At 39.0% G+C, this 27,317-nt stretch overlaps 1 protein-coding gene across 1 annotated transcript; it reads right to left on the reverse strand.

Annotated features, from left to right (window-relative positions):
- Positions 1–1,213: 1,213 nt before the first annotated feature.
- LOC110900728 (suppressor protein SRP40-like) lies at positions 1,214–16,576 on the reverse strand. The gene is made up of 3 exons (XM_022147598.1): positions 16,256–16,576; positions 15,549–15,848; positions 1,214–1,219 (listed from the first exon to the last, which is right to left on the reverse strand). Exons 1-3 carry the CDS (start codon positions 16,574–16,576, stop codon positions 1,214–1,216), a joined length of 627 nt encoding a protein of 208 aa, XP_022003290.1.
- Between the last annotated feature and the right edge of the window lie 10,741 nt (positions 16,577–27,317).

Below are 27,317 nucleotides of genomic sequence, written 5' to 3' on the forward strand. Positions count from 1 at the left end.
GGAGAAGTAATATCGAACTAATCAAGGTCCGCTGGAATTCACGTCACGGACCCGAGTACACATGGGAACGTGAAGATCAGATTAAGGCAAAGTATCCCCATCTGTTTAAGAAGACCCCTGCAAAGGGTGGCTCAACTTGAATTTCGGGACGAAATTTTTTTAACAGGGGGAGAATGTGACAACTGGCAAATAACTGGTAATTCCGTACAATCTAATCACTATTTATATTTCTTAATCTCATGCATTTAGCGTAATTTAATTACGTAACAGTGTCGTTAATTGGATAACAGTGTTAGGACAAGAAAACAAAGCTAAAACATATGTTGGTTTTCGTCGTATGGTGAAACCAAGCTAACAATGTCCTAAAAGTGTTGGTAGAAAGTGCTGCGTGCACTATTCACGGTTACACTATTCATGCCAGCAAACCGTGAAATCAGACCCAAACACTGAAAAACAACACTCGGATAACATAACTGAGTCCATTTATATAAGAAAACATTATTAAGAAAACACATCTTGCAAAAAAAAAACAAGACTTTCCGGTATAACGCCCTAACCTCAAAAATGTCCGTTTCGGCTTAAAATATAGCACTTTTAACGCGTCCGAACTTATAACAAATCATTTCCGGGACTTCGGAATAATGTCAATTGATGAAAAACATACTAAAACAATAAGATTATATCAACGGAATGTTCATAATCACAAGTTTCCGGCGTTACGTCGCTATGCACTAAACTGGTCCGTAGCGAACCGACGAACTAGCAAGAGATATTTTCGACACTAAAACAACCAAACGGAGGCCCTAGCGAACTAGTTAACCATATTTTGATGTCGCAAGTACCCTAAATAAACGCCATAGTATCGATGGGGAATCAAAACCATAGTTCCCGGTATTATATTATACCTTCCATATACCACCCGGTATCGAACCGACGAGTGAACTAGTGGCATTTTTGCCATCCAAAATTAATACCCATTAAACTAATAAACTAGTTAGACTTTATTTAAAATCCTAAACTACCATTAACACCCTAATCACCCTAAGTAAGCTAATTACCAAAATATCTCATATTTTAGTTATATGTCACATGTTTAAAAAAAAAAAAAAGAAACAAACACAATCTAGCTTAACCATACCCAAAATCGATCAACATATGGTTCCCCCCATCACTTGTCAGATTTTGAAATTGAAAGTGCCATATTATTAATATCTTATTTCTATTAAATTTCAAAAAAAAAAAAAAAAAAAAAAAACCCTATGTCACCTAGTGAGAGACACTAGGGAAATAAAAGAAATCACAAACTCCTATCAAACCCTTGACTTACGTGGATGGTGATGTCAAAATCATCATGTGTCTAAGACCTCACCATTTCTCAATTTTTTATACAAAATACCGTCACTTTTATTTTACCTACAAGCTAGAGCCGTCAACAGGAGCAAAAGAAGTGGGCATACTCTAATTTTTGTTTAATTAAATTTATCATGTATTTCCCCCAACATCAATGCATGACCATACTAATCATCATCATTATTACTTACCTCATTCCAGTCGGGTCCCATCGATCCAAGTATGCACGTTGGAGAAATTATCAAATTTTGACTAAATGCATTTTATTATTATTAGTTAAGAACAAGGTGGGTAGGATCCCCAAAGACCACCCCTACTACCCATCCCTTTTATTATATCTTTCAACACATAACATATTCACTTTCACAACCTTAACACTCTATCTCTCGGCTCTAAATTCCCAAACCAAACCAACCCAATTCACACCATAAAATTTCATTAAACACTCCATTTTTCACTAAATCTAAGCCTTACAAGATCATCTAATCATGGATTAAGCATGGAGCTTTACTAGGAGTCTTCTTGGAGCTTATTTCTTCTTATTTTCTTGTCTAAATTAGTGCAATATTGTAAGTATTCAAACCACCATTCTTAAGCTTTAAATTACTAGTAGTTTATGGAAGTACAAGTTGTTGTTCTTGAAATTTAAGATAAACATAATCAAAAACCCTAAACATAAACATAAAGATCACTAAATATATCTATTATTATGTGTTTACTTGTTATATTTATGTTGATTGTTCATGAAATTTATAATGATCATGTTGTTTATGCTAGAACAAGTTCATAGAAAAATGAAGACATGATGATCTTGAAGCTTGTAAGTTGTAGTAACTGACAAGCATGATAATATTAGTATGATGAACACAAAAATATGATTTAAACATTTCTATATTTAAATCATGTAAGATCATCACCTTCATGTTTGGGAGTTATGTATATATTTCTTGAAAATGTTAAAAGAAACAAGGGTTTAAAAAGGCTTATAACTTGATTTTGAAGAATATATAAACTTGGAATTTTTTTTTGAAGAAGGTTTATCTAAAAAGTGTATTATGAAAGTTCATGAAATGTGGAAGTATGTTAACATATAAACATGTTTAAAAGAAACTTGGTAAGTAATGGTGATTTAGTGAATTGATTATTGATTTAAACGCGTTTTTGTAACGTGGGAAACGGCATAGTTTAGGGGAAACTATGCGAATTTTTCTAAAAATCTAATCGCGATTAAAAAAAAGGGATTAAAGGGTGATTAACAAGGTTAAACGCGATTAGTGGTCTTAAACGTCATTATGGAAACTTTGACGGGAATATTTAAGGTTAAATATTCAAGAAGTTCTTATGAACTTAAACTTATTTTTACAAAAATAAATGGGTAAAAATATAATAATGCGTAAATATAATTTTTGGTAAGAAAAATTATATATTTTCGGAAACTTGCTAAGTGCTTGCAATGTGTGCTATGTATGTGTACGTATTAGATACCTATAGGGTGACCAAAACAAATACACGTACATGTTCCTACGTGGTCCAAGAAATGCTAGTAAAATCAAATCGGACAATTAAATAAAATGGCCGAAATGGAAATACATAACACTTGATGACAGCAATCTGGGCGCATCGACATCATAAACAAGTTACTACAATGTCGATTCTAAAAATAACATATTTTAGACACTAAAGCGAACGCATAACTAAGTTGTCAAAAACAAGAATCCGGAAAGTCGAAAACTATAAAAATTACCAAGTATTTTTCATGTGAAAAACGAACTTACTAAGTTACATGCTTGGTGAATTTTTGGTAAAAATTGCAAGAGTATATTTAATGGACTCACTAGGATTAGATTTGGGCTAGACCCAAATTACTAAAACAAGGGCTAGGCCCAATGACATTAAAAACTAGGGCTAGGCCCAATGACAAGAAAACTAGGGCTAGGCCCAATGACATTAAAAACTAGGGCTAGGCCCAATAACAAGAAACTAGGGCTAGGCCCAATAACAAGAAACTAGGGCTAGGCCCAATAACAAGGAAACGTGGGATAAGCCCAATTACATAAGTTCGAAGTCGTTTGCATATAATCCAATACACATAGAACACATGAATACACATAACAATCGAGCGAGTGAGCTATCAACGTTCTAAAAGACAAAGTGTTCTAATGATGACAAGCGAAAACATAATAAAGAATTCAAGATGAACAACTTGTACGAGGTCCGAAAGACCTAGTGTCTAACAAGATTAGTACACATGTAGGTTACTGACACGTACAGACGCTTACTTCGATATCATATTACACGGAACGCAAATTTGTGAGTTCATGTCCCTCCTTTCACTGTTTTCAATGTTTTGTTTTCAAAAACATCGAGGGGAAATACATGCTAAAACTATTGGTATGTTAGTTACGGAGTAGATGGCATGATCAATGTGCATAAGTAGGAAAACTACATTAGTAACCATTAATCACTTAGTGACCAAGGTGCAAAAGGTGTAGATCTATTGGGCTTGAGGCACGCCCTACTCCTGGTTGGTATACCCTGGAGTGCTTTTGTGATCCCAATGATGACAAAGTGTTCTCGGTTTGGTTATTTTGCTTATGGTGCATTATGTCAGGGGGCTCGCTACCCACTGATAGATCCTTAACAGACTCCATGAATAAATCAGAACATACCATGATTACAAGATAACATTTATGAGTTTTCATATGATAACAAATACTGCATGAACTCGCTCAACTTTTTGTTGACTTTTTAAAACTACATGTATTTCAGGAAACAAGTCTTGAGCCGGTGATTCACTATGGGATTCGGGAAAACAAATGACAACGATGGCCACTTTTGGAGGGTTTGTCTTTTATATCCCAACTTCGTATGGGTATATAGGGGACAAAACCTCACTATGTTTTATGTCAAAAAAAAAAACTATCTTTTGTTATGTGTAAAATAACTTAGAACTATGCTATGTCAAATGTGGTTGAAACTTGGAAACTATGTTGAAAGCTTGTAATTTTTTGTTGAAAACTATATATCTATGGCATCGTTGTTGGTTCATGTTGTTAATACATTTGGATGCAATGATTACCTTTCTTACGTCACACACCATACGCTTCCGTTACTAGCAGGGTGTGACATTTAGCTGGTTTGAATGTAGCATCTGCACATACAAGAAAGCTAAATGCGAAATGAGAACAACCGCTTGGAATATAGTTAACAAAAACAAACGACACATGTGACCTTTTTCAATCAACTTCCGTCCGACAGTTTGAAAGTTTAAAAATTGTTCAAGTTTGGTTTTTAACTTTCAAAACTTCCAAAATTCGACGGTTTATGAAGAATCAGTTGTTTTTGGTTTTTGATCAGGGTTCAGGTAACGAAGACTTGAGTTCCAACATCGGGTAATCAAAGATAAAACAGAAATAAAATCTTTTTGGCTTTTATAAAGTTTATATTAAAACACACCTAAAATCTTTTTGGAATTTTAAATATTTCAAATGTAAAGACTGAAAGCAGTAAATAAATATAAACAGAGATGCAGAAACTGAAAGCATTAAATAAATATTTACAGACAATCTTTTAGCGAGTTTCGAGGATAAGAGTACGGTCACGCCAAAACGCTCTTGTTGTTCATTTTGTTAACAATTAGATAAACATCCTATAACGATTATCGGTATTGTTATCCACATAAGCTCAACTTATCAAATGTAATCATGGCGAGGGGATACGATTAGTGTATGATTTATATTTACCGACCGGTGTTCATCCACACACGACACATTCCCGTATCAAGGTATGCATAAGAGTTCATCTTACTGGTCAGTATACCATTTATCATCTGTTTTGACGTATATGAAAAATGTGAGATACTCACTTATTTTGGATTGAATGCAAGCCCTATGTGATAAAATCACTTATTGATGAGGAACTTGATATTCGATTCATGAGGGCACCGGAGCAAGTCCGTGAACAGGTCAGTACTAACGTACAGCAAAGAGACGAACTTGACTCCCGGATAAATGTGATATATAATCACTTATTTTTGTTTGGACATGTGATTGTTGATCACTTATTGAGGTCGTATGCAGTACGTACATGTATGTATGGTATCATGGAAGATCTAGACTTCGTCTCCGTTATATTTTTGGTAAAAGAAACAACCATGATACCCAGATGATAAACAGCATAAAGACCACATATCTCAGAACCTCGGCAATCTCTCAAACGAAATTTCGGTCGATTAAAGTTTATATCACCCTGCACACTTTAAAATGATTGTGAGCCTACCGATACATCTTATATAGAGCTGCTTATTATTTTTCATTTTAGGTTTAAAGTGGTTTCGACAGACCACTGATGTACTATCATTTTCTCTTTTGCTCGCTAGGAAACTCATTTTTGTTTTTCCATTGTTTTTGTGTTTTTGAAATTTTTCGATGTTTTTGAATTTTCAATTTTGGATTTACTCCCCCTAAAATGTAAAAAACTATGATAAATTAAAAACACAAAGATATTTACAAAAACGATTTTCTGATGTCGGTTTTACTCTTGCTTGACCTTAATGGCGTTTACCAATAATAAAAAGTCAAATCGTGATTTGTCAAATGTTTTGGTAAAAAGGTCGGCACGTTGGTCATCGGTGTGGACCAAAACAACATTGACGAGTTTCATACTGAAACGATCACGTGTGAGGTGATATTCGAGATCAATGTGTCTGGCCAAGGAGTGCTGTACGAGATGTTAGTAATTCGCAAAATAACTTAAATATCGACAAAGATAGGAGAGATTAGAAATTTAAAACCGTAATCCTACAATTTCTGCGTGCATCACTAGGAATCTGAGTGCTCTCCTAAACTCGATATCCACCCGGTGTGGATTTCAAGGTCGATTTTGCAGCTACTTCAATGAACTGAGAATTCTCTTTACAGCAACAAGATGATAAACCTTCGAGTCCGGATGATAAGTGGCAAATGGAGCATGTGGGAAAGCTTGTACACATCATCATTGGACTGTCCATACATGATTTCTTCCATATGCTTTTGCACCAGCAAAGGTCTTCGTCTTTCTCCTTTAGAAGTAGTGTGCGGTTGATCAATCCATGCCAAGGTATCCGCACACCTGGTTGGTTTGTTCAACAAACACATTCTCTTCAATCACACCGAAGAGAAAAGTACCCTACACATTCATCTTGTGGGCTTTGAACTTCTTGTGGAAGAAAACTCCATGAATCTTCAAAAAGCTTCAGACGTGCTGCAGGCGCGTACTGTCACACCCCCAAAATTCAAAAGCGGAGTATCACCACAGGAGGCGTGACTGACCAGGAATCTAGCCACCAATCATATTGAACGCATAGGTATATTTGAATAAAACTTTCATTTATTAACATTAAGTATTACAACATTACAAATAAAATTACAGTGTACAGCGGAAGCATAATTCATTCGTTAAGTGTTTGTAAACCACATGTAAAATCCATTAGTCTTGTGTTGCGATTCCATGTATCTCGACCCATGACTAATGGATTTTACATGTGGTTTACAAACACTTAACGAATGAATTATGCTTCCGCTGTACACTGTAAATTTATTTGTAATGTTGTAATACTTAATGTTAATAAATGAAAGTTTTATTCAAATATAACTATGAGTTCAATATGATTGGTGGCTAGATTCCTAGTCAGTCACGCCTCCTACGGTGATACTCCACTTGTGGATTTGGGGGGTGTTACAGATTGGTATCAGAGCCATTGGTTATAGTGAACTTGGTTTTAAAATGGGGAAAAACGTTTTCATAAAACCAGACTATAACCGAACTGTTCTGAAAACGTGAGTACGACCAGGACACTCAGCTCCAGATTGCAAGGTTCGCCTTTCTTACTTGTTGCATACATTACGTGACTAGTACACATTTATTTATGACGAAACATATGAACACACACTCGTCACTATAGAATGATGGCATGGATTGCTTGCTTACCTTGTGATACGTTGATAGTATGCCATAGTCCTTGAATTTTTGTGATCTTATTACTTTGACGACCTCCGTTTGACATCTGAGTTTGAGGAACCATTTGACATGAGTTAAGAGGAGCTGAGATGAGCATGCAAATCACAATATTATTGTGGGTGCACACATAATAATAATGTGGGGTGCATGCGAGTCCCAGTGAGCCTTAACAAGTGGAAAAGGGGTTACGTTCCGTTGTATGATCGATGTGAAATATAACAAACCTATAGGGGTCATAGCAATGATTGTCCCCTACTCGAACATGAACTTTTCATTCCTCTCTGGATCCTTTCGAATCTTGATGCTATCGAATATTACCTGAACACCCATCTGAACGCCTAGCGAACTGTGTAGAATGTTAGGTGCTTGTACGAGCGTCCCTGAGATAGATGTCTCCGCGTTAAATGCTTGGTCTATACCTTCCTCACCTATCTTTTTTTGTTAGAACCTAGCGCGATAACGTCTTAGGCTCTGAAGTGCGAACACTTCTGCAACGTTCGGGAAACATATCGTGTAATACTCAGCCAACTCGCAAGAACGATGGATAAGAGGATGAGCGTAGTACCGTACCAACCTTAGTATTAGAACGACCTAGACTACCGGCAACGGACGCAAGCAGGCTGACTTCAACCAAATCCTTAACCCTTGTCAGCGACTCATGGGAGTCTGTGAGTAGTGCATTAGGACTTAACACGGAATATGAAAGGGAGGACTCTGTGAGTAAAGAGTTGCAGGACACCGTTGAGGTAATAGTCACGGCAACACCAGTGTACTCATAATCGTGACCCATAGTGCGGAAACGAAGGTGACTTCGACATGGATTGGCTGTTACTAAATCAAGGCGACAACAACCGAGGGAACAACGACAGTACTTGAAATCCTAGTAATGAAAACAGCAACACCGGAGATGATTTTCATGGAAGGGCATTTAGGGTTGGCGTGGATGAAATCAGGATGGTGGCCACTTGGAAGCTTATATGGGTAGCTAATCGCTTCGTCTCTGTCCTATTTAACCTTGATGTTCCTCGAAAGGCTGATGTCAAGTCAATTGAGGCATCATATGTTGTAGGGATACAAATTCAATCGCGTGGGACAATTTTCGACATCGATCTTCCTTCTGCTACCCACAATGGTGTTAATGCAGTAGTCAGTATGGGTTGGTTAGCCAGACGTCGCGCAGTTATACCCCGTGAGGGGAAGGTTGTCGCCTGTCATAAAGTATCTGAGTGGTGCAGAGGTTAGCATCAATTCAGCGGTGAAGGCCAGAAGTGTCCACAGAAGGATTACCCTACCATGATAGCACTCGGAAAGGAGGATCGAGGATCCTCCAATTGTTCGTGATTTCTCCCGAACTACTGCTAGAAGAACTATCAGGTTTACCTTCGCATCGTCAGATGGAATATCAGATCAGTATCATGTCAGAAGCAGCCCTTGTTTCTAGTATTCCTTATTGTCTTGCACCAGGAAGGTTGTAGGAACTGCCTAATCAACTTCAGGAACTATTGCACATGAGTTTTATCGGACCTACTTTTTCACCTTGGGGAGCCCCAGTTATACCAGTAAAGATAAGCCCTTTTCGTATGTGTATCGATTATCGAGAACGTAACAAGGCGATAGTTAGGAACCGCTTGTCTCAACCATGTATTGGCCACCTGTCGACCAGTTGCAAGGAGCAAGCTTCCATTCGGGGATTGGCTAGCGAACGAACTATCATCAGATGGAAAACCAAGAAGAGAATGCTCTTAGAACAGCACGTCGAATGCAATGCAGCCATATCAACTTTGTACATCATGATCATTGAGTTGATCAACACACCAGCAACTTCAGGGATCGCATGAATCAACCGTATTTGTTGACAAGGTTCTGAATCCTGACCAGGAGAATGGAACGCCTTGGGTGGAATTTCTATCTTATTTTAGAACTTCTGAGGGAGGAGCCACTTTGCGCAAAGTCTTGATAAATGTAATTTCTGGGTTCGAGAGGTACCTTTTGGGCATATAATCAGCGAAGTGGGAATGTACATGGATCTCGCTAAGATCCGTCTTGGTTGGAAACTGATCGACACCAAAGAGTCCTTCGAGGATACAACTATTTCTTGGTCTCGCTTGATACTATCGCAGATAAATTGCAGGATTTTTGAAGGTCGCGCAGCTTAAATCTCTCTAGCACAGCAGGGTCCTGTATTCGTGAAAGACAGAACAGGAGGACGCCTTTTCAGCTTTCGAATTCCAACTCTGCAATGCACGGAGCATCGTCCTTATTCGAGAGTATTGATGATCTAGTATATCCTTATGGTTCGAAGCAGAGTCCCAGTTACACGTCGACACAACACAAGAGAGTGATGACTTACGTAATAGAGTTACCAGAGGAACTGCACGACATAACCGGCGGTGGAAACCGTGGTCTTTTGGATTTACTTGGAGGCATTACTTGGATGGTACCGGATGTGTTATTTAGACCGATCACAAGGGCCTCCCGTGTAGTTTTGCCTCGATAAAGTTAGATCAGTCAATGGCATCGCTGGAGAGAACTTTAGGATGATTCTAGCTATGAAACTTGAACGTGCACAAGCTTTGCAGCTCACTATCGACTCTAATTTACATTATCAGACTCGCTCTGTTTGAAGGAGGAGGATTTTCAAGTTGAACCCATGCGGGGCATGGAGAAGCAACCCATGACCGGCCGGACGATACTCGTTACCTTATGGAACGAATGTGGATCTCACTATACGACTACTGTAGGGAACTCTTGTGGAGCAGAGCGCATCGGCCTCGATATTCTAGTCATCAGGGTTTTGATGAGGGGAAACTAGGATCTATAAACCTTGTACTGGTAATCGGGCATGAAGGCCCACCTAGCTAGGTATGGGAATGATGTTTGACTTGTGGGAAGGTCAAGGTGAAGTGTTAACAACCAGAAACAACGATATGGAAAGCGAAACAGACTGCCATGGATTTGGACGCTAGTCTACTTACAACTCGAAACGGAAACAATATAAACGGGATGATCGATGATTGTCTCATGTAACTAGCACACTTCCTAACCATCAAGGAAATGGATAAGTTTTTTTTTCTACACTTGCAGTCATCTACTTGAAAGAAGTGGTTCACGGAGTGCCAACCTCCATTATCTCTGATCATGAAGCGCGTTTTACTTCTGAACTATGGCAAGCAATGCACAAGTCCTTTGGCTCACGTTTAGACATGGGCACCGCTTATTATCCACCAACGGATTGGCAGTTTGAGCGCACCATTCAAACCCCTGAAGACATGCTTAGGGCATGTGTGATTGATTTTGGTAATGGCTGGGAACGACATCTACCTCTAGTGGAATTTTCGTATAATAACAACTACCACACCAGTATCCAGACCGCTCCGTTTGAGGCATTGTACGGACGTAAATGCCGATCACCCCTTTGCTGGGCAGAAGTTGGTGACAGCCAAATCACTGGCCCAGAACTTGTGGTAGACACAACTGAGAAGATTGCTCAGATACGACAACGAATGGCGGCAGCTCATGACCGTCAGAATAGCTACGCTGATAAGCGCCGGAAACCACTCGAGTTCCAGGTTGGGGATCAAGTGCTACTCAAAGTGTCGCCTCGAAAAGGTGTTGTTCGTTTTGGCAAACATGGCAAACTCAACCCACGATACGTTGGACCTTTCGAAATCATAGAGAAAATAGGCAAAGTGGCCTACAAACTAAACCTACCCGCAGAACTCAGTGGAGTTCACAACGTATTTCACGTGTCGAATCTGAAGAAGTGTCTGTCAGATGAGACCCTCATAGTTCCTTTGAAGGAGCTCACTATCGACAATCTGTTGCGATTTGTCTAGGAACCCTTGGAAATCTTGGACCGGGAGGTCAAGGTTCCCAAACGCACCAGTATATCCATAGTCCGAGTTCGTCGGAACTCCCGTCGTGGCCCACAGTTCACCTGGGAACGAGAAGACGAAATGAAACACAACTATCCCCAGTTGTTTGAGAAAGTGAAACCATTACTGAGGCTGAAGCTACTGCGGAATTTCGGGACGAAATTCCAAACAAACGGGGGAAGGACGTGACACCCCAGGAAAAAAACCAGGAAAACCATGCAACTTAACTAGCTTCCTCAGTAACTGCGTGCTACATTTCGGGACGAAATTTCTTTCAAGTTGGGGATGATGTGACAACCCGAACATTAACGCCAGTGCCTTTAGTCACGTAATCCCTGTTTTCTCATTGTTTCTCTTTTACGCCCCTTACGACAATATAAATTGTTACTAAATGTGTGACTTTAATAATCTTGCTAAGCGAAACCGAAATCTTTAGTAAACTGCATCGAATGGTAATTGGGCCATACACGTTGGTGGGCCTAGACACTTAAACCTGAGCCCACACCACTTGAGCCTTTGTGATTGTTTTGAACAACCGGCCCAGTTGTTGTACACCTCATGACCGGCCCACCTCAATTACTTGATTGGTGATATAAGTGAAGGTTACGTGACATATTATTAGATGTATGTTATAACCACCGGCCCACCTTGTAGCACAACCGGCCCACTTGTGTTTTGTTAACATTATATCTAATTAAACGTACCATAATATCAATATATCTCATTGCAACAAACCCTATTCCCTGATCGCACGAATCCAGTGGAGACCCCCCCCCCATCGTGAAGATATCATTCTATTAATCAAAGGTCCCGATTAGTAAATCCCTATTATGTTAAGTGCTATTCGATTGTTCTTTATGTATGCTTACAATTACCTATTTGTTATTTGAGTGGATGTCTAGTCTGTTAGTATGTTAAATTCTGGTGATAAGTGGATTGTTCTTGATGATTCTGATTTGTAGTATAGTTATTGCCATGGTTCTGTTGCACAAACAAATTTCGAGCATAAATTCTGGTTCACGAATTTATTATATATTGTGATATATGATGATCTATTTAAATAATAGGAGATTCTGTTAGTGATGTTAGTCAAGTTGTATGATGTTTAGGTTATAAATGTTGGTTAATGTTGTTACATGTTTATGAATGTTTGGTGAATTATGTGATTTTAGTTCTGCATTGATGATACAAGAATTAATAAGGGACACAATTAGGATATGGGCCACATATACACACGTGCACACTCTTTAATTTGATACCGAACCATGATGACTATTGTAATGAGCTGTCATGTTAATTGTTGAGCCACCTTAGATCGATCACTACCCACAAACACACCACATGACCGAATGAATTCTTAGATGTAATAAAGTGCACATGGAATTGACTGACAATATCACAACTAGCTTAATCACTATTGGACCTCACAAACTTTAGCACATGCATTTCTAATTAAATCAACTTGGGCTGATTGAGTAAGTAATGGTAAAGGTGATTAGCCTTTTTGTGATTGGGCCACTATTTTTAGAGAACATAACCTTTATTTAGCATTAGGGTCGATGACCATTAATGGACTGATATACTCGATTTTAATTGGACCACATGACTAAACTTGACTTAGCAAAGCATGGCCGACAATTCAATCTATTAATCCAATGACATAGAACGGTGTAACCACTTGGGGGCTGCTAGAATTTATTAACAAACTGCAAGTTGTCGGATCACTTTTTCAAACTCTATCTCGTTAATAATGTTATCTTGGAATGAGGAACATGATTCGATTTGTGTGAGTAGCCGATACATATATTTTTGGGTTAGCATATGCTCTGTACATTATGTTCATGAATAATAAGGATGCTTGTTATTCTCTTTTTTCATATGACATCTTTTATATGTGGTGATAACTTGCTAAACTGTAACCAATAAACGACCGTTGTTTAAACCAATTAGAGTGTTGCATGACCCTACATACGTGTACTCATATCTATTGCACTTTAGGTCGCGTATAAAGGACGTAACATACTATTAACGCTAAAACGAAGTAAACAAACTGTCGCGCAAACCAAGGTGAGTTCACACTTTCCACAAGGCATGGGATTCCCTAGGGTTGGGAATGGGTAAAGGATTGAAACTGAAACTGCGTGATCTCCTGGTTTGGAACACGTACACACCCTCTTTATTGAAGGGTGACAACATGTGATAAGTATTTAACCGGAACCTGCGTAATCTCTTGGTTTAGGGATTACGTACACACCCTCTTTATTGAAGGGTGACAACACGAATACTAAACCAAAATCTCTATCATGAAGTCCCTCCTTTTATATCGACTTAATCGTCGGGCCATGGCGAGCGGGTCATTAGTTAGATAGCGCTATTTAGGTTTGACAAGCCTCACACCGTGCCGCAGAGGACGGGTGTGAACTAATGGATCTGGGCACTAGTCAATGATGATAGACATTGACGTCAGGGCACCAACTTACTTTAGTCAGTGGTCGATATGGTAACGGTCTAGTGGTTCACATGGGGAAGCCCGCACTGATTATGGATATGGTTTGGGAAACAAGGATACTGGTTAACTCGTGGTTTATGAAACAACTTATGGTTTTCAAAACAAATTTGTAAAACTAAACAACCAACTGTGAACTCGCTCAACTTTGTTGTTGACTCGTTGTTACATGCCTTGCAGGCCTTTAGGTGCATATTGTTGGAACTTGCTGTCTGGGAGGCTGGAGTGGTCATTGGTCGAGATACATGGAATCGCAACACAAGACTAATGGATTTTACATGTGGTTTAGAAACACTTAACGAATGAATTATGCTTCCGCTGTACATTGTAATTTTATTTGTAATGTTGTAATACTTAATGTTAATAAATGAAAGTTTTATTCAAATATACCTATGAGTTCAATATGATTAGTGGCTAGATTCCTGGTCAGTCACGCCTCCTGCGGTGATACTCCGCTTGTGGATTTTGGGGGTGTGACACATACTTCTCATTGGAATCTTTCCTGAGGACCCGATCAAAACCTTCAACAATCAAATTTTGGCACATTTTTCAACTTGTCGAATTTTTCAACTTCATTCAACCACATTCTTTCACCATCATTCCTTCATCGGAATTTTTATCTTATTTTCTTTTTCTTTCTCTCCATCAATGGCAACAATATTCTCCTAGATGTAACAATATTTCGGAGCCTTATGTCACTGATCTTGTGCATGGACGCTCCACTATCAACAATCCTAAGACTATCAATAGTTCCTCCTGGAACATCCTGCACACTCATTCAGAGATTAGTTGGAGAGGGGGACCCAAGCCTTCACAGACTTGGGTCGTCCATCATCATCGAGGATTGCGACTTCATTTCCTGATGATTCGGAATAGATGGAGCTCCCCCTAAAACAGTTACCATTTTTGGTTTCCAAATTTGTTTCTATTTTTCATTTTTAACATCTGATTTAGTAGACTGGGTTTAGACAACCTCCGGTTTTAAAGCCTTTTCAAATTTCTTTTCGTTGTTTCTTTTTCTATTTCACTTGTCGTTGTTTAACAAGACGAGGGTCCTGTTTTGGTGAAACAGATCTTTTATGGTAACAGTTACCACGGGGGGCATCAACCTTTGCCTTTCCCTTGGTGAGATGTGGACAGTTTCTAACAATGTGCCCATACTCACAGCATTCAAAACATGATCTCCGCTCAACAAACCTCGGAGTATCATAATTGTAAGAGCTTGATGATGAACTTCGTGATCTTGAGGTACTTGGTCCTACATCACAACAGTTTGTGTATTGTGTGTAGTTGTTTTGACTATTTCTTTTCAAAATTTTCTTTTGCATAAGAAAATCTGTGTTGGATTTGTTTTCAAAAGATTCAGTTTTATCCGTCCCTCAGGATTTCATGAAGTTTACCTTCCGAACCTTTTTCTTGTTTTGGCTCTGTTTGCCTTTTCCATTTCCTTGGTGAGCGTGACCTTGCTTTCGTTGATTATTTTGTGGTTGCAATTTTTGATTCCCATATTTCTTTCTAACTTCGGATTTTGGGATAGGAGCACACTGACTTACTACAACTCCTGGGCTCGACTTTCCCAAAACCTTACTGGTAGAATCTTCAAAAACTTTATCAATCAAGGATTGATTGACATTATTGATTGGGAAATCCTTGCCTGAATACATTTTATCAGATCCAATCAACGTGTAAAGCAAATTCACACTTTCTCAACTCTTAGACTCTTGCACAGACGTGGACTCTACTAGGACAGTCTTAGCAGGTTTTGCGGGAGGATCACATAGAACATGATTCTCAAGAGGTATGTCCTCTTCTTTGATTACCGCATCAGACTGTGCTGAGTCAGTATCATCAGATTTATCATCTGAAGAATCAGCATCCTCAACAATGACAGGAGGATCCAGATTTTGTTCAGCAGTTGACACACTTGTAACTGTTGACACATCCGAATCTGATGATACTTCCATTTTGTATCCATGTCCGGTTGTAAACTCCTCAAAGTTTAAAGAAACAGATGGTGCAAAATGAGTTCTATTTTCCTCATCAGGCATTGCGTCATAATTGTGTCTAACCGGTGGTGGACATTTTTTATATCCAATGCACGTGACATCCTTTTTCTCTTTCTGAACGTCGATGATGTGATCCAACACATAACTAGAGTTTAAATAACTATTTAGCTTAAGCTGGATCGCCTCACTTTCACACTTTACACAGGCTAACTCTTTTTGCATGACCACCAGACGATTGATATAACAGTTTATGTCAGTTTGTTTTCTTGAAACCATTTTTGTTAGCTCTGTTTTATCTTTTCTTAAATTTTCAATCACCGTTTTAAACTCTTTTTCATGGTTTTCATAAAACATATTAGCCTCTTTGCGTTTGAAAGATCCACTATCAACTTTTTATTGTGGATATATGTCACGTCATACTTGCTTTGCAAATCATCATATTTGCTTTGCAAGTCCGACAATTTATCACCTAAACTAACACATCTATCACACCTATCCGAACTTGGTTCATCGACACATACCTGACTGGATTCACTCTCAGATATAGATATTGACTCATTTGCCTCAAAATCAATAACCTCCCTTGTTGATTCATATTCTGATCCATCCTCGCTTGAACTTGAACTTGTACCATCTTCAACTGAGCTACCGTCATGTTCAGATCTATCATCATTTCCCGAGGACTCACCAATGCTGACATCCTTGATAATTTTGGCACAAAACGCCGTTCTTGTTTTTGTTTGATCATTGCAGTTTGTATCTAGAAATGATGAAACTCCAGTAGAATGATGGCTTTGCTCTGAGGCAACTGGTATTGGTTCACCATACATATTTCTTTCCATTTTTGGTTTGTGTATTTTGTTAGTAACCAATGCCCACTGATTTGCCGTAATTTTATTCACTTGTGATGGAATAGACGAAATGCGGGTGCGGGAAATTCGGCCCATGATGGCGACAAACCCGTGCTTCTATACTTGCTCTCCCTATTGGATGGAATTCCCCACCAATCTGAACTCATTTTAGATATATAAAAATGAATACCTGCTTAAATCAATTAAAACAAACCGTTAAGACAATTTTTGAAAGCTTCTGTGAAAAATTGACAAAAGAGATCCACGAAAAACTTGGTTCTTGGCGAAAGACCTTAACTGACGAAATAGTTGTTTTTGTAAATGACCAAAGTGATTGAAAAATGTGGTCTTTCGTCTAAACCAATTGTGACGAAATACTTAGTTTTTTCGTCAAAAATAGAAACAGAGAATGATGGGTTTTTTGTTGACAAAAGTGTTAAGGCAACTTTATGAGATATTTTTTTAATAAACCAAATCTTATCCTTATCCTCTCTGACACAAAGGATGGTTTGTAAATCAAATTTCAATCACACCATACTATTCACATAATCAGTTTACCAACCCATCATGGTGCTTTGTGTCAACTTTTTCAAAGTAATATATTTTAATTACTAACAACAATTCATCCAAACCCACAAAGCAAATATAACTCAAAAACCCATAAATTTATGAAGAAACTGATGAACACTTGAAGAACACCAAGAACTCCGGTGAAATATATGATGATTCCGGCCAACGGAAAAATTTCCGAACAACAATTTTGCACTAAAGTTCAAAGAAAAACCTTTTCTTATCATGTAAAAATGAAAACTAACAAGGTTTTTGTGAGAACTAACAACAAAACACCAAAATTTTCACGACGGTAAACTGTTTTTCCAGAAAAATACTATGAAAATCTTTTAAAAACACAAGAAAACTACTCAATTTTAACAAGGAGAAGATCCATGGCTCGCTCTGATACCACTTGTCGGTCCAACTAGCGGAGGATCTTGTCGCCTAATCCTTGTATACGAACAAACCCGGTTGTGCGGAATCCAACCAGGAAAGCAAACCGAGATCAAGATAAACACGAGACACAAAGATTCAATGTTTAACACACACACACTTGTATATATGAGTAGAGTTGGTTACAAGATTACAATATAAGGTTCACACACACTAAACTCTCTCACTGTTCTCGGTTATCTTGTGCTTATGTCCTCTGTCTCTTGTCTGTCTTCAGTGCTGCTTATATAGAGGAACATGTCGATGAAATATAAGCAGCCGACAAAACATCTCGACGAAAGACTCCAGCAGCCGACGAAACACAGTTTCTGACAAAAAACATCAGGTGTTTCGTCATGTTACAAGGTGATCAGTTTTTCGTCATATATGTTAGATCAGTTTTTTGTCAGTCACGGTTGCTGGGTTTTTCCTCGCAGACAAGATTGGTTTTTCTTCATGTGCTTGGACTGTTTTTCGTCAACAGCAAGCAACAAGTTAAGTTATGCATCCTATGACATCATCATGGTGATGTCATGGTGATGTGTCATGCGGGAAATGGCTCACGGCTCTTCGTGCTTCGCGTGTCGAACTCTGGGGCGCACGACGGAGGAATGTCGTGACATCAGGCTTGAGCCGAACCTAACCGAGTTGAACCGAACCAAGTTGAACCGAACCGAGTCGAACCGAACCGAGTCGCGTCCACATAAAGTGTACCAACATAATTTTGTCCCAAGGAATCATTAGCAAGAACATGGTCCTTGGTGCTGATGTGCACAAAATGCAACATATAAATTACATCAATTATGGCATAAAACTAACCCTTTTTAGTACTAATGTTGGAAAAAGTGTGCTTTTGTCTTCCTTTTGTATTTTTAGGATTAAATGAGCTCAAAATAACAAAAGAAGCAAAAAGACAGCAAAATCTAACATAAATACAAGAAAAGGAATAAAAGTGGCGTGCCCGACCCCCCGACAGCATCTTCCCAAGCAAAACAAAGAAGACAGAAGACTGAACACGTGCCCGTGCTCAGTGAGCAGGGGGCTGTGCCCAAGTAGCAGCAGAAAAGACAAACCCATAGAAGCTTCTACTGCCCACCATGGGGCCGTGCCTAGCGGACACGGGGGCGTGGTCAACCTTCTGCAGGCGCATTTATTGGAATTGCGAATTGCAATTAATGAAGAGAGAAATTAGGATGGACACGGGGCTGTGCCCAGCGGACACGGGGCCGTGCCCGAGCTTCTGTTCAGCCTATAAATAGGAGTGTTTGGAGCTCTTGCAACTCATCCCTTGGCACATCACCTCTCTCACACTTCACCCACTACCCACCACCACCATAACACCATCTTCCACCACCATCATCCATTGTCCATCATAGAGTGTGTGAGTCGTCTCGGGATCCAAGATTAATCATAAGAGTTCTTGACAATCAAAGGCCATGTTTGCCAAAGTCTCTTACATCACTTTTTAATGTTTAGTGTTTAGTGTAATACTTTTTATTTTTAATCTTTTGCACTTTTTAATTGGTTTTGTATTAATGACTTTAATTACTAGTTTCTTATGTTGAAGGTGATTCTTCCTTATCGTTTGTCCGTGGTGACTTGGCATTATTTTACAGTCTATATAAAATAAAAGATTTTCACCATTCATATCTCCACAGTCTATATGGAGGTATGTTGGCTACCTGGTCGGGGGTTAAGGGAACGGTTTGGTAAGAGTCTTGCCATTGTTCAGTGTATAGATCCTGCAAAGGACCTGGGTCAAATTTAGTAGGACCTCCTTCAATACCCAAAGGTATTGGATGGCGGGGGTCCAAACTCTTTGATCCCCTCATAAGTTAAACTACTATTAAAACATTAATCCAGCTACTTAGGACTGTATCCCTGCTGACTCAGACTACTTAGCTGAGGGTAACGTCGCCTTCAAAAGAGGGGCCTACCACATTATGCATTAATAACTTAATTAATTATCTTTCAATAATCCGACCCTTTAGGATTGTATCCTTGCTGACTTAAACTACTGGGTTGAGGGTAACGTCGCCTTCAAAAGAGGGGCCTACTACAATAACTAAGATAATCTCTTAAACAAGTGCAAAAGTGCGAAAATAATCAAAGGTTACAATACACACGAGTCGGATCCAAGTGATTCATCTTGTCTATCTGTTTTTATTTTATTTTTCAGCATTTTAGTTAGTTTTATTTTCTTAGTTTAAAAACCTTTTTTCTAACATATTGATTTGATTAGACGTTGAGGATAAACCGGTACTAAAAGCTCTTGTGTCATTGGACGACCTCGGTATCTTACCAACACTATACTACATCCACGATGGGTGCACTTGCCCATATGTGTGTTTAGTGTTAGTAAATATCGTGTTTTATAAATTTAAAACTTGGCTAAAAAGTGTAAAAGGGCTTAAAATACATACCTAAAATATAACACACTTCACGCACATCAAGTTTTTGGCGCCGTTGCCGGGGACACAAGGATTTTAAGAAAGTTAGGAATCAACGGCCTTATCATTTTTTCTATTGTCTTTTTATTTTTTTAGGATTTTCTTAAAAGAGGGGCCTACCACATTATGCATTAATAACTTAATTAATTATCAAATTTCAATCACACCATACTATTCACATAATCAGTTTACCAACCCATCATGGTGCTTTGTGTCAACTTTTTCAAAGTAATATATTTTAATTACTAACAACAATTCATCCAAACCCACAAAGCAAATATAACTCAAAAACCCATAAATTTATGAAGAAACTGATGAACACTTGAAGAACACCAAGAACTCCGGTGAAATATATGATGATTCCGGCCAACGGAAAAATTTCCGAACAACAATTTTGCACTAAAGTTCAAAGAAAAACCTTTTCTTATCATGTAAAAATGAAAACTAACAAGGTTTTTGTGAGAACTAACAACAAAACACCAAAATTTTCACGACGGTTAACTGTTTTTCCAGAAAAATACTATGAAAATCTTTTAAAAACACAAGAAAACTACTCAATTTTAACAAGGAGAAGATCCATGGCTCGCTCTGATACCACTTGTCGGTCCAACTAGCGGAGGATCTTGTCGCCTAATCCTTGTATACGAACAAACCCGGTTGTGCGGAATCCAACCAGGAAAGCAAACCGAGATCAAGATAAACACGAGACACAAAGATTCAATGTTTAACACACACACACTTGTATATATGAGTAGAGTTGGTTACAAGATTACAATATAAGGTTCACACACACTAAACTCTCTCACTGTTCTCGGTTATCTTGTGCTTATGTCCTCTGTCTCTTGTCTGTCTTCAGTGCTGCTTATATAGAGGAACATGTCGATGAAATATAAGCAGCCGACAAAACATCTCGACGAAAGACTCCAGCAGCCGACGAAACACAGTTTCTGACAAAAAACATCAGGTGTTTCGTCATGTTACAAGGTGATCAGTTTTTCGTCATATATGTTAGATCAGTTTTTTGTCAGTCACGGTTGCTGGGTTTTTCCTCGCAGACAAGATTGGTTTTTCTTCATGTGCTTGGACTGTTTTTCGTCAACAGCAAGCAACAAGTTAAGTTATGCATCCTATGACATCATCATGGTGATGTCATGGTGATGTGTCATGCGGGAAATGGCTCACGGCTCTTCGTGCTTCGCGTGTCGAACTCTGGGGCGCACGACGGAGGAATGTCGTGACATCAGGCTTGAGCCGAACCTAACCGAGTTGAACCGAACCAAGTTGAACCGAACCGAGTCGCGTCCACATAAAGTGTACCAACATAATTTTGTCCCAAGGAATCATTTGCAAGAACATGGTCCTTGGTGTTGATGTGCACAAAATGCAACATATAAATTACATCAATTATGGCATAAAACTAACCCTTTTTAGTACTAATGTTGGAAAAAGTGTGCTTTTGTCTTCCTTTTGTATTTTTAGGATTAAATGAGCTCAAAATAACAAATGAAGCAAAAAGACAGCAAAATCTAACATAAATACAAGAAAAGGAATAAAAGTGGCGTGCCCGACCCCCCGACAGCATCTTCCCAAGCAAAACAAAGAAGACAGAAGACTGAACACGTGCCCGTGCTCAGTGAGCATGGGGCTGTGCCCAAGTAGCAGCAGAAAAGACAAACCCATAGAAGCTTCTACTGCCCACCATGGGGCCGTGCCTAGCGGACACGGGGGCGTGGTCAACCTTCTGCAGGCGCATTTATTGGAATTGCGAATTGCAATTAATGAAGAGAGAAATTAGGATGGACACGGGGCCGTGCCCAGCGGACACGGGGCCGTGCCCGAGCTTCTGTTCAGCCTATAAATAGGAGTGTTTGGAGCTCTTGCAACTCATCCCTTGGCACATCACCTCTCTCACACTTCACCCACTACCCACCACCACCATAACACCATCTTCCACCACCATCATCCATTGTCCATCATAGAGTGTGTGAGTCGTCTCGGGATCCAAGATTAATCATAAGAGTTCTTGACAATCAAAGGCCATGTTTGCCAAAGTCTCTTACATCACTTTTTAATGTTTAGTGTTTAGTGTAATACTTTTTATTTTTAATCTTTTGCACTTTTTAATTGGTTTTGTATTAATGACTTTAATTACTAGTTTCTTATGTTGAAGGTGATTCTTCCTTATCGTTTGTCCGTGGTGACTTGGCATTATTTTACAGTCTATATAAAATAAAAGATTTTCACCATTCATATCTCCACGGTCTATATGGAGGTATGTTGGCTACCTGGTCGGGGGTTAAGGGAACGGTTTGGTAAGAGTCTTGCCATTGTTCAGTGTATAGATCCTGCAAAGGACCTGGGTCAAATTTAGTAGGACCTCCTTCAATACCCAAAGGTATTGGATGGCGGGGGTCCAAACTCTTTGATCCCCTCATAAGTTAAACTACTATTAAAACATTAATCCAGCTACTTAGGACTGTATCCCTGCTGACTCAGACTACTTAGCTGAGGGTAACGTCGCCTTCAAAAGAGGGGCCTACCACATTATGCATTAATAACTTAATTAATTATCTTTCAATAATCCGACCCTTTAGGATTGTATCCTTGCTGACTTAAACTACTGGGTTGAGGGTAACGTCGCCTTCAAAAGAGGGGCCTACTACAATAACTAAGATAATATCTTAAACAAGTGCAAAAGTGCGAAAATAATCAAAGGTTACAATACACACGAGTCGGATCCAAGTGATTCATCTTGTCTATCTGTTTTTATTTTATTTTTCAGCATTTTAGTTAGTTTTATTTTCTTAGTTTAAAAACCTTTTTTCTAACATATTGATTTGATTAGACGTTGAGGATAAACCGGTACTAAAAGCTCTTGTGTCATTGGACGACCTCGGTATCTTACCAACACTATACTACATCCACGATGGGTGCACTTGCCCATATGTGTGTTTAGTGTTAGTAAATATCGTGTTTTATAAATTTAAAACTTGGCTAAAAAGTGTAAAAGGGCTTAAAATACATACCTAAAATATAACACACTTCACGCACATCAAGTTTTTGGCGCCGTTGCCGGGGACACAAGGATTTTAAGAAAGTTAGGAATCAACGGCCTTATCATTTTTTCTATTGTCTTTTTATTTTTTTAGGATTTTCTTAATTTTTCAGCTTCTTCTGCAGAACTCAGCACGGGTCGTGCCCGCTGAACACGCCTCGTGCCCAATCTTTGGAACTGGCAATCTTGTTTTAAGTCAGACAGTAAGCTGAACACGGGGCCGTGCCCACTCAACGCGCCCCCGTGCCCAAGATTCAGTTGCTGAAAACAGAACCGTAAGATCCCAACGGTTGGTAATTTCTGACACAAAAATGAGTGATAATGATCTTTTTTACTTTCGGCACTCTTATGGTCCGTGGTGTCAATTATGTGGAGGCGGTCATAAAGAATTAGAATGTTATTTTCTAAATTATAAGCCCCACTATATAGACTCATCGTTTGCCTGTAGCTTTAAGAGGGGCGAAAGTAAAAATAATCCTTATCTCTCCCTCGAAGGCGCCCAACCAGATATTTTAGGAGAAATGCTTCTTGATGAACTATTTCAACTAGAAGATCTGATTCTTAATTGGTTAGAAGAACTAAAGATGGATTTCCTTAATTCATCTCAAGGCAATGACCAAGAAGAAGTGTTGGGATCGCATTCAAACAACCTCGTTGCTCCCGATAATACCTTCAACTCTAGCGAAGACTTGGACGATAGTCGTCCCTTTGCCGATTGTGCCGTGAAGGACTCCCCATCGACTTCGTTCGATGCATACATAGACCTGAGCGATTTGGCATACACCTTCTTTAACGAGAGCCCGGAAAAGGGTTGGACTTGTCCACCTACATTTAGCATAGGAATCACCCTCACCGAAAACCTCTTGCGTTCTCGTCTTAATCTAGATCAATTAAGGTATCTTAGGCACTTTGGGGTTGTTCCATCCAGTAAGGCCGCCCGATCCGGATAAGTTCCTTGAAAGTAGACAAACTTCATAATCAGCCTTTCGACACCGGGCCGTGCCCAGCCAACACGCCCCCATGTCCACCAAAAGATTCCTTTCTGACTTTATGTCAGAATACGGACAAACTGTGTCAGGATTTTGTCTGCACATTTGGGGACGTCTCCAGCCGACACGGGGCCGTGTCCAGCATGCTGTCATTTTCTATAAATGCAGCCAAGAATCCTGCACATTTGGACCATCCAGGGACAGAGATTTGAAGGGATCTTCTCTCCTACCATCCTAGGTATGTTCTAAAAGAAGGTTCCAACAACCATCTTGTCGTTTCCTCTTTTATCCATTTCCTTCTTCTTCATCTTTCTCCAAAAACCTCCATTAAAGCTTGAGATTTCAAGCTTTATTGCAAGGATTATTGAGTTTTGTTCAAAGAATCTTGTTAAAAATAAGTTGCATAACATTGTTTTAAGTTACTATTGTTCATAAAGGCTTCACAAGTTAGAGAAATAACTTAAAACTTCAAGATTCCTTGTTGCAAAATTCTGCAGAAAGGTGAACACGGGGCCGTGCTCATTGAGCACGGGGCCGTGTCCAAGATACTGTTTCATTAAAATAAGCTGTTTTCGATTAATTTTCGTAGAATGTCAAGTGAAAACAGTGGAACATCGTCAGTGCATTCAAGAAACAGTAGAAGAGGAAGGAGGCCTTCCATTGAAGCTACCCTTGTACACTACGTCATGGCACTACGGGAAGCTCTCGATGAAATGACTTCGGTAGAGGAGGTCCTAATAGACCGTATAAACTATCATACGGTGGGGCTGGAAAATAGTTTTCAAGAAATTAACCTCTTGCACCAGAGGTTAAATATTCTTGTAACACCTCCCATGGAACCCGTCCTCCCTCAAGAGGATTGGAACCTAGCACTTGGAGTTAACAACCCTACCGGATGGGATGACATTCCAGCGGAGCCTCCCCTTGAAAATTTACAAGAAGTCCCGGTGGAAGTTGTACCTCCTCAAACCGACTCCAACGAGACCTCCTTCCTCCTCACGAGGGAGATAGAGGAGTGGCTCACCGACATATGAGGAGTCCATGCCCGGAAGGAGGAGTTCTATGAAGCCACATCTAACCAAGACTATTATCTTCTTGGAAATTTTGCTAATTAAAATAACTTGTAGGCTAGAACTCCTTGGTTTAAGCTTCTTGTGCTTACTTATCTTAACTTAGTAACATTTTAGGATAATGTAATTCTCTCTATGATGGGTTTTAATGAAATGATGGTTTTAAGGTTTGGATGATGTTGTAATAAATAAAACACACTGGGGATGGTGAAGGATAACAAGGGAAATGAGAAACATTGCCCCATACACGAAAATAGGGCCATCCGACAACAATTTCTTCGTTACATTAAGCTCAGCACGGGTCGTGTCCGCCCAACATGGCCCCGTGCTGCACACTCTGCAGAAAATCGCCCAGTTCAGGTAACTGGACACGGGCCGTGTTCGCTGAACACGCCCCCGTGTCCAGGCTTCTGTTTCTTTTCTTTAATTTTTGTCACTGGCCCTAACAAGGGGCCGTGCCTGGTCACCACAGGGCCGTGTCCAGGATGCCAGTAACATAAAGTTTTGCTTTTAACACCATTTTACACATTCAATCAACCTAAAACTTATTTTTGGGGCACATTGAGGACAATGTGTAATTTAAGTGTGGGGGGGGGGGGAAGCTAAAACCTTGAATCTTGCAAGTCCTAATAACAAGCCTTACACAAAACTCTATTGGAACCGCTAATCACCCCACATTTTTGCAAAAAAAAATTATTTTTTTTACTTGTCTAAGTTTAAGTAGGGAATTCAAGTTCTAACAAGGTTATATTTTTACAAGTTTACAACCAATAGCGTCGTGATAAAAAGAACCAACATAAGAAAATTATGAAAAGGCATGACAAACTTAGTTAAAATTTGATTATATATACTTGATCACATAAAAACCCTTTCACATAAAAGTGAGTTTTGAGCCTTTATCGAGCATACAAATACATATCTTTACACTAAATGCTCATTTTTCGTTTCTTGTGTGAACAGCCGCTTGGTTCGTATGACCCTAGAACTTGCCACAACAATACATTGCCGGTCCTTACCAACTTAAACCCGAGTAAGTAAATGATGGAGGCATTAGGACTAACCCTTTTTCATTCTACACCATTATTTTTCATTTTTTTTACCACCTACCCAAAATCCCCCTAGTTAACCCCTTTGAGCCTAAACCTTTTTATTTCTTAACCCAAAACAATCACCCTTTTTACCCACCTAAACCTTTTTATTTTAACCCTTTTCTTTTAGTAACAACGTTCGGTTTTCTTATGACTTTAAAAAAATAATAATAATAAAAAAATAATAAAAAAATAAAAAATATATATATATATATATATTTTGATGAAACCAAACAAACAAACAAGTTCATCAAAAATAACTTTGTTTGAAACAAATGGTTCATCAAAATAAAATAAAAATGTGAAAAATAAAAATTCTTTCAAAACCCGACGTCTGTCTGTTACGCTTTTCGCCCTTTTACTAACCACTAACCCAACCACCCACCTTTAGCCCAAGCCTAACCCTTCACCCAAAAAGTCCTCTTGATATTTACAAAGGTATATAGTTAAAAAGGAGGAGGATTGATTGCTTGGCAAGCTCATGGTAGGAGTAAGTTCCATGCCGCTCTCGAGTGATTCACTAAAAATACACCTTCGGCCGAGTGTTGAGTGATTCCCCGTGAGGTATGTGAACTTGTATATAAATGGAATTTTAAAAAGGTATGTTATGCCTTAATAAGTAATTTATCTTAAGAAACATTTTTAATAAATCATGACGAATAGGATTTTAAATAAATAAAAATAAAACCTAAATAAAGAATCTTGGAAATCCCGACACTCTATGACAAGCCCAAAAACCTTCTCTTCTACCCATTCCATTTGGGAGTGAATAAAGCCACATTATAAAGAGTTTTGCTTGAGGACAAGAAAAGATTCAAGTGTGGGGGTATTTGATGTGCACAAAATGCAACATATAAATTACATCAATTATGACATAAAACTAACCCTTTTTTAGTACTAATGTTGGAAAAAGTGTGCTTTTGTCTTCCTTTTGTATTTTCAGGATAGGATTAAATGAGCTCAAAATAACAAAAGAAGCAAAAAGACAGCAAAATCTAACATAAATACAAGAAAAGGAATAAAAGTGGCGTGCCCGACCCCCCGACAGCATCTTCCCAAGCAAAACAAAGAAGACAGAAGACTGAACACGCCCCGT

This window comes from Helianthus annuus, chromosome 13 (genome assembly GCF_002127325.2).
Source record: "Helianthus annuus cultivar XRQ/B chromosome 13, HanXRQr2.0-SUNRISE, whole genome shotgun sequence".
Classification (NCBI taxonomy): domain Eukaryota; kingdom Viridiplantae; phylum Streptophyta; class Magnoliopsida; order Asterales; family Asteraceae; genus Helianthus; species Helianthus annuus.

Coding starts and splice junctions, on each gene's coding strand:
- LOC110900728 (XM_022147598.1), bottom strand. CDS start 16,576: ATGGAAAGAAATATGTATGGTGAACCAATACCAGTTGCCTCAGAGCAA. Junction 15,849..16,255: donor CTGAGAGTGAATCCAGTCAG/GTATGTGTCGAT, acceptor ATCGACGTTCAG/AAAGAGAAAAAGGATGTCAC.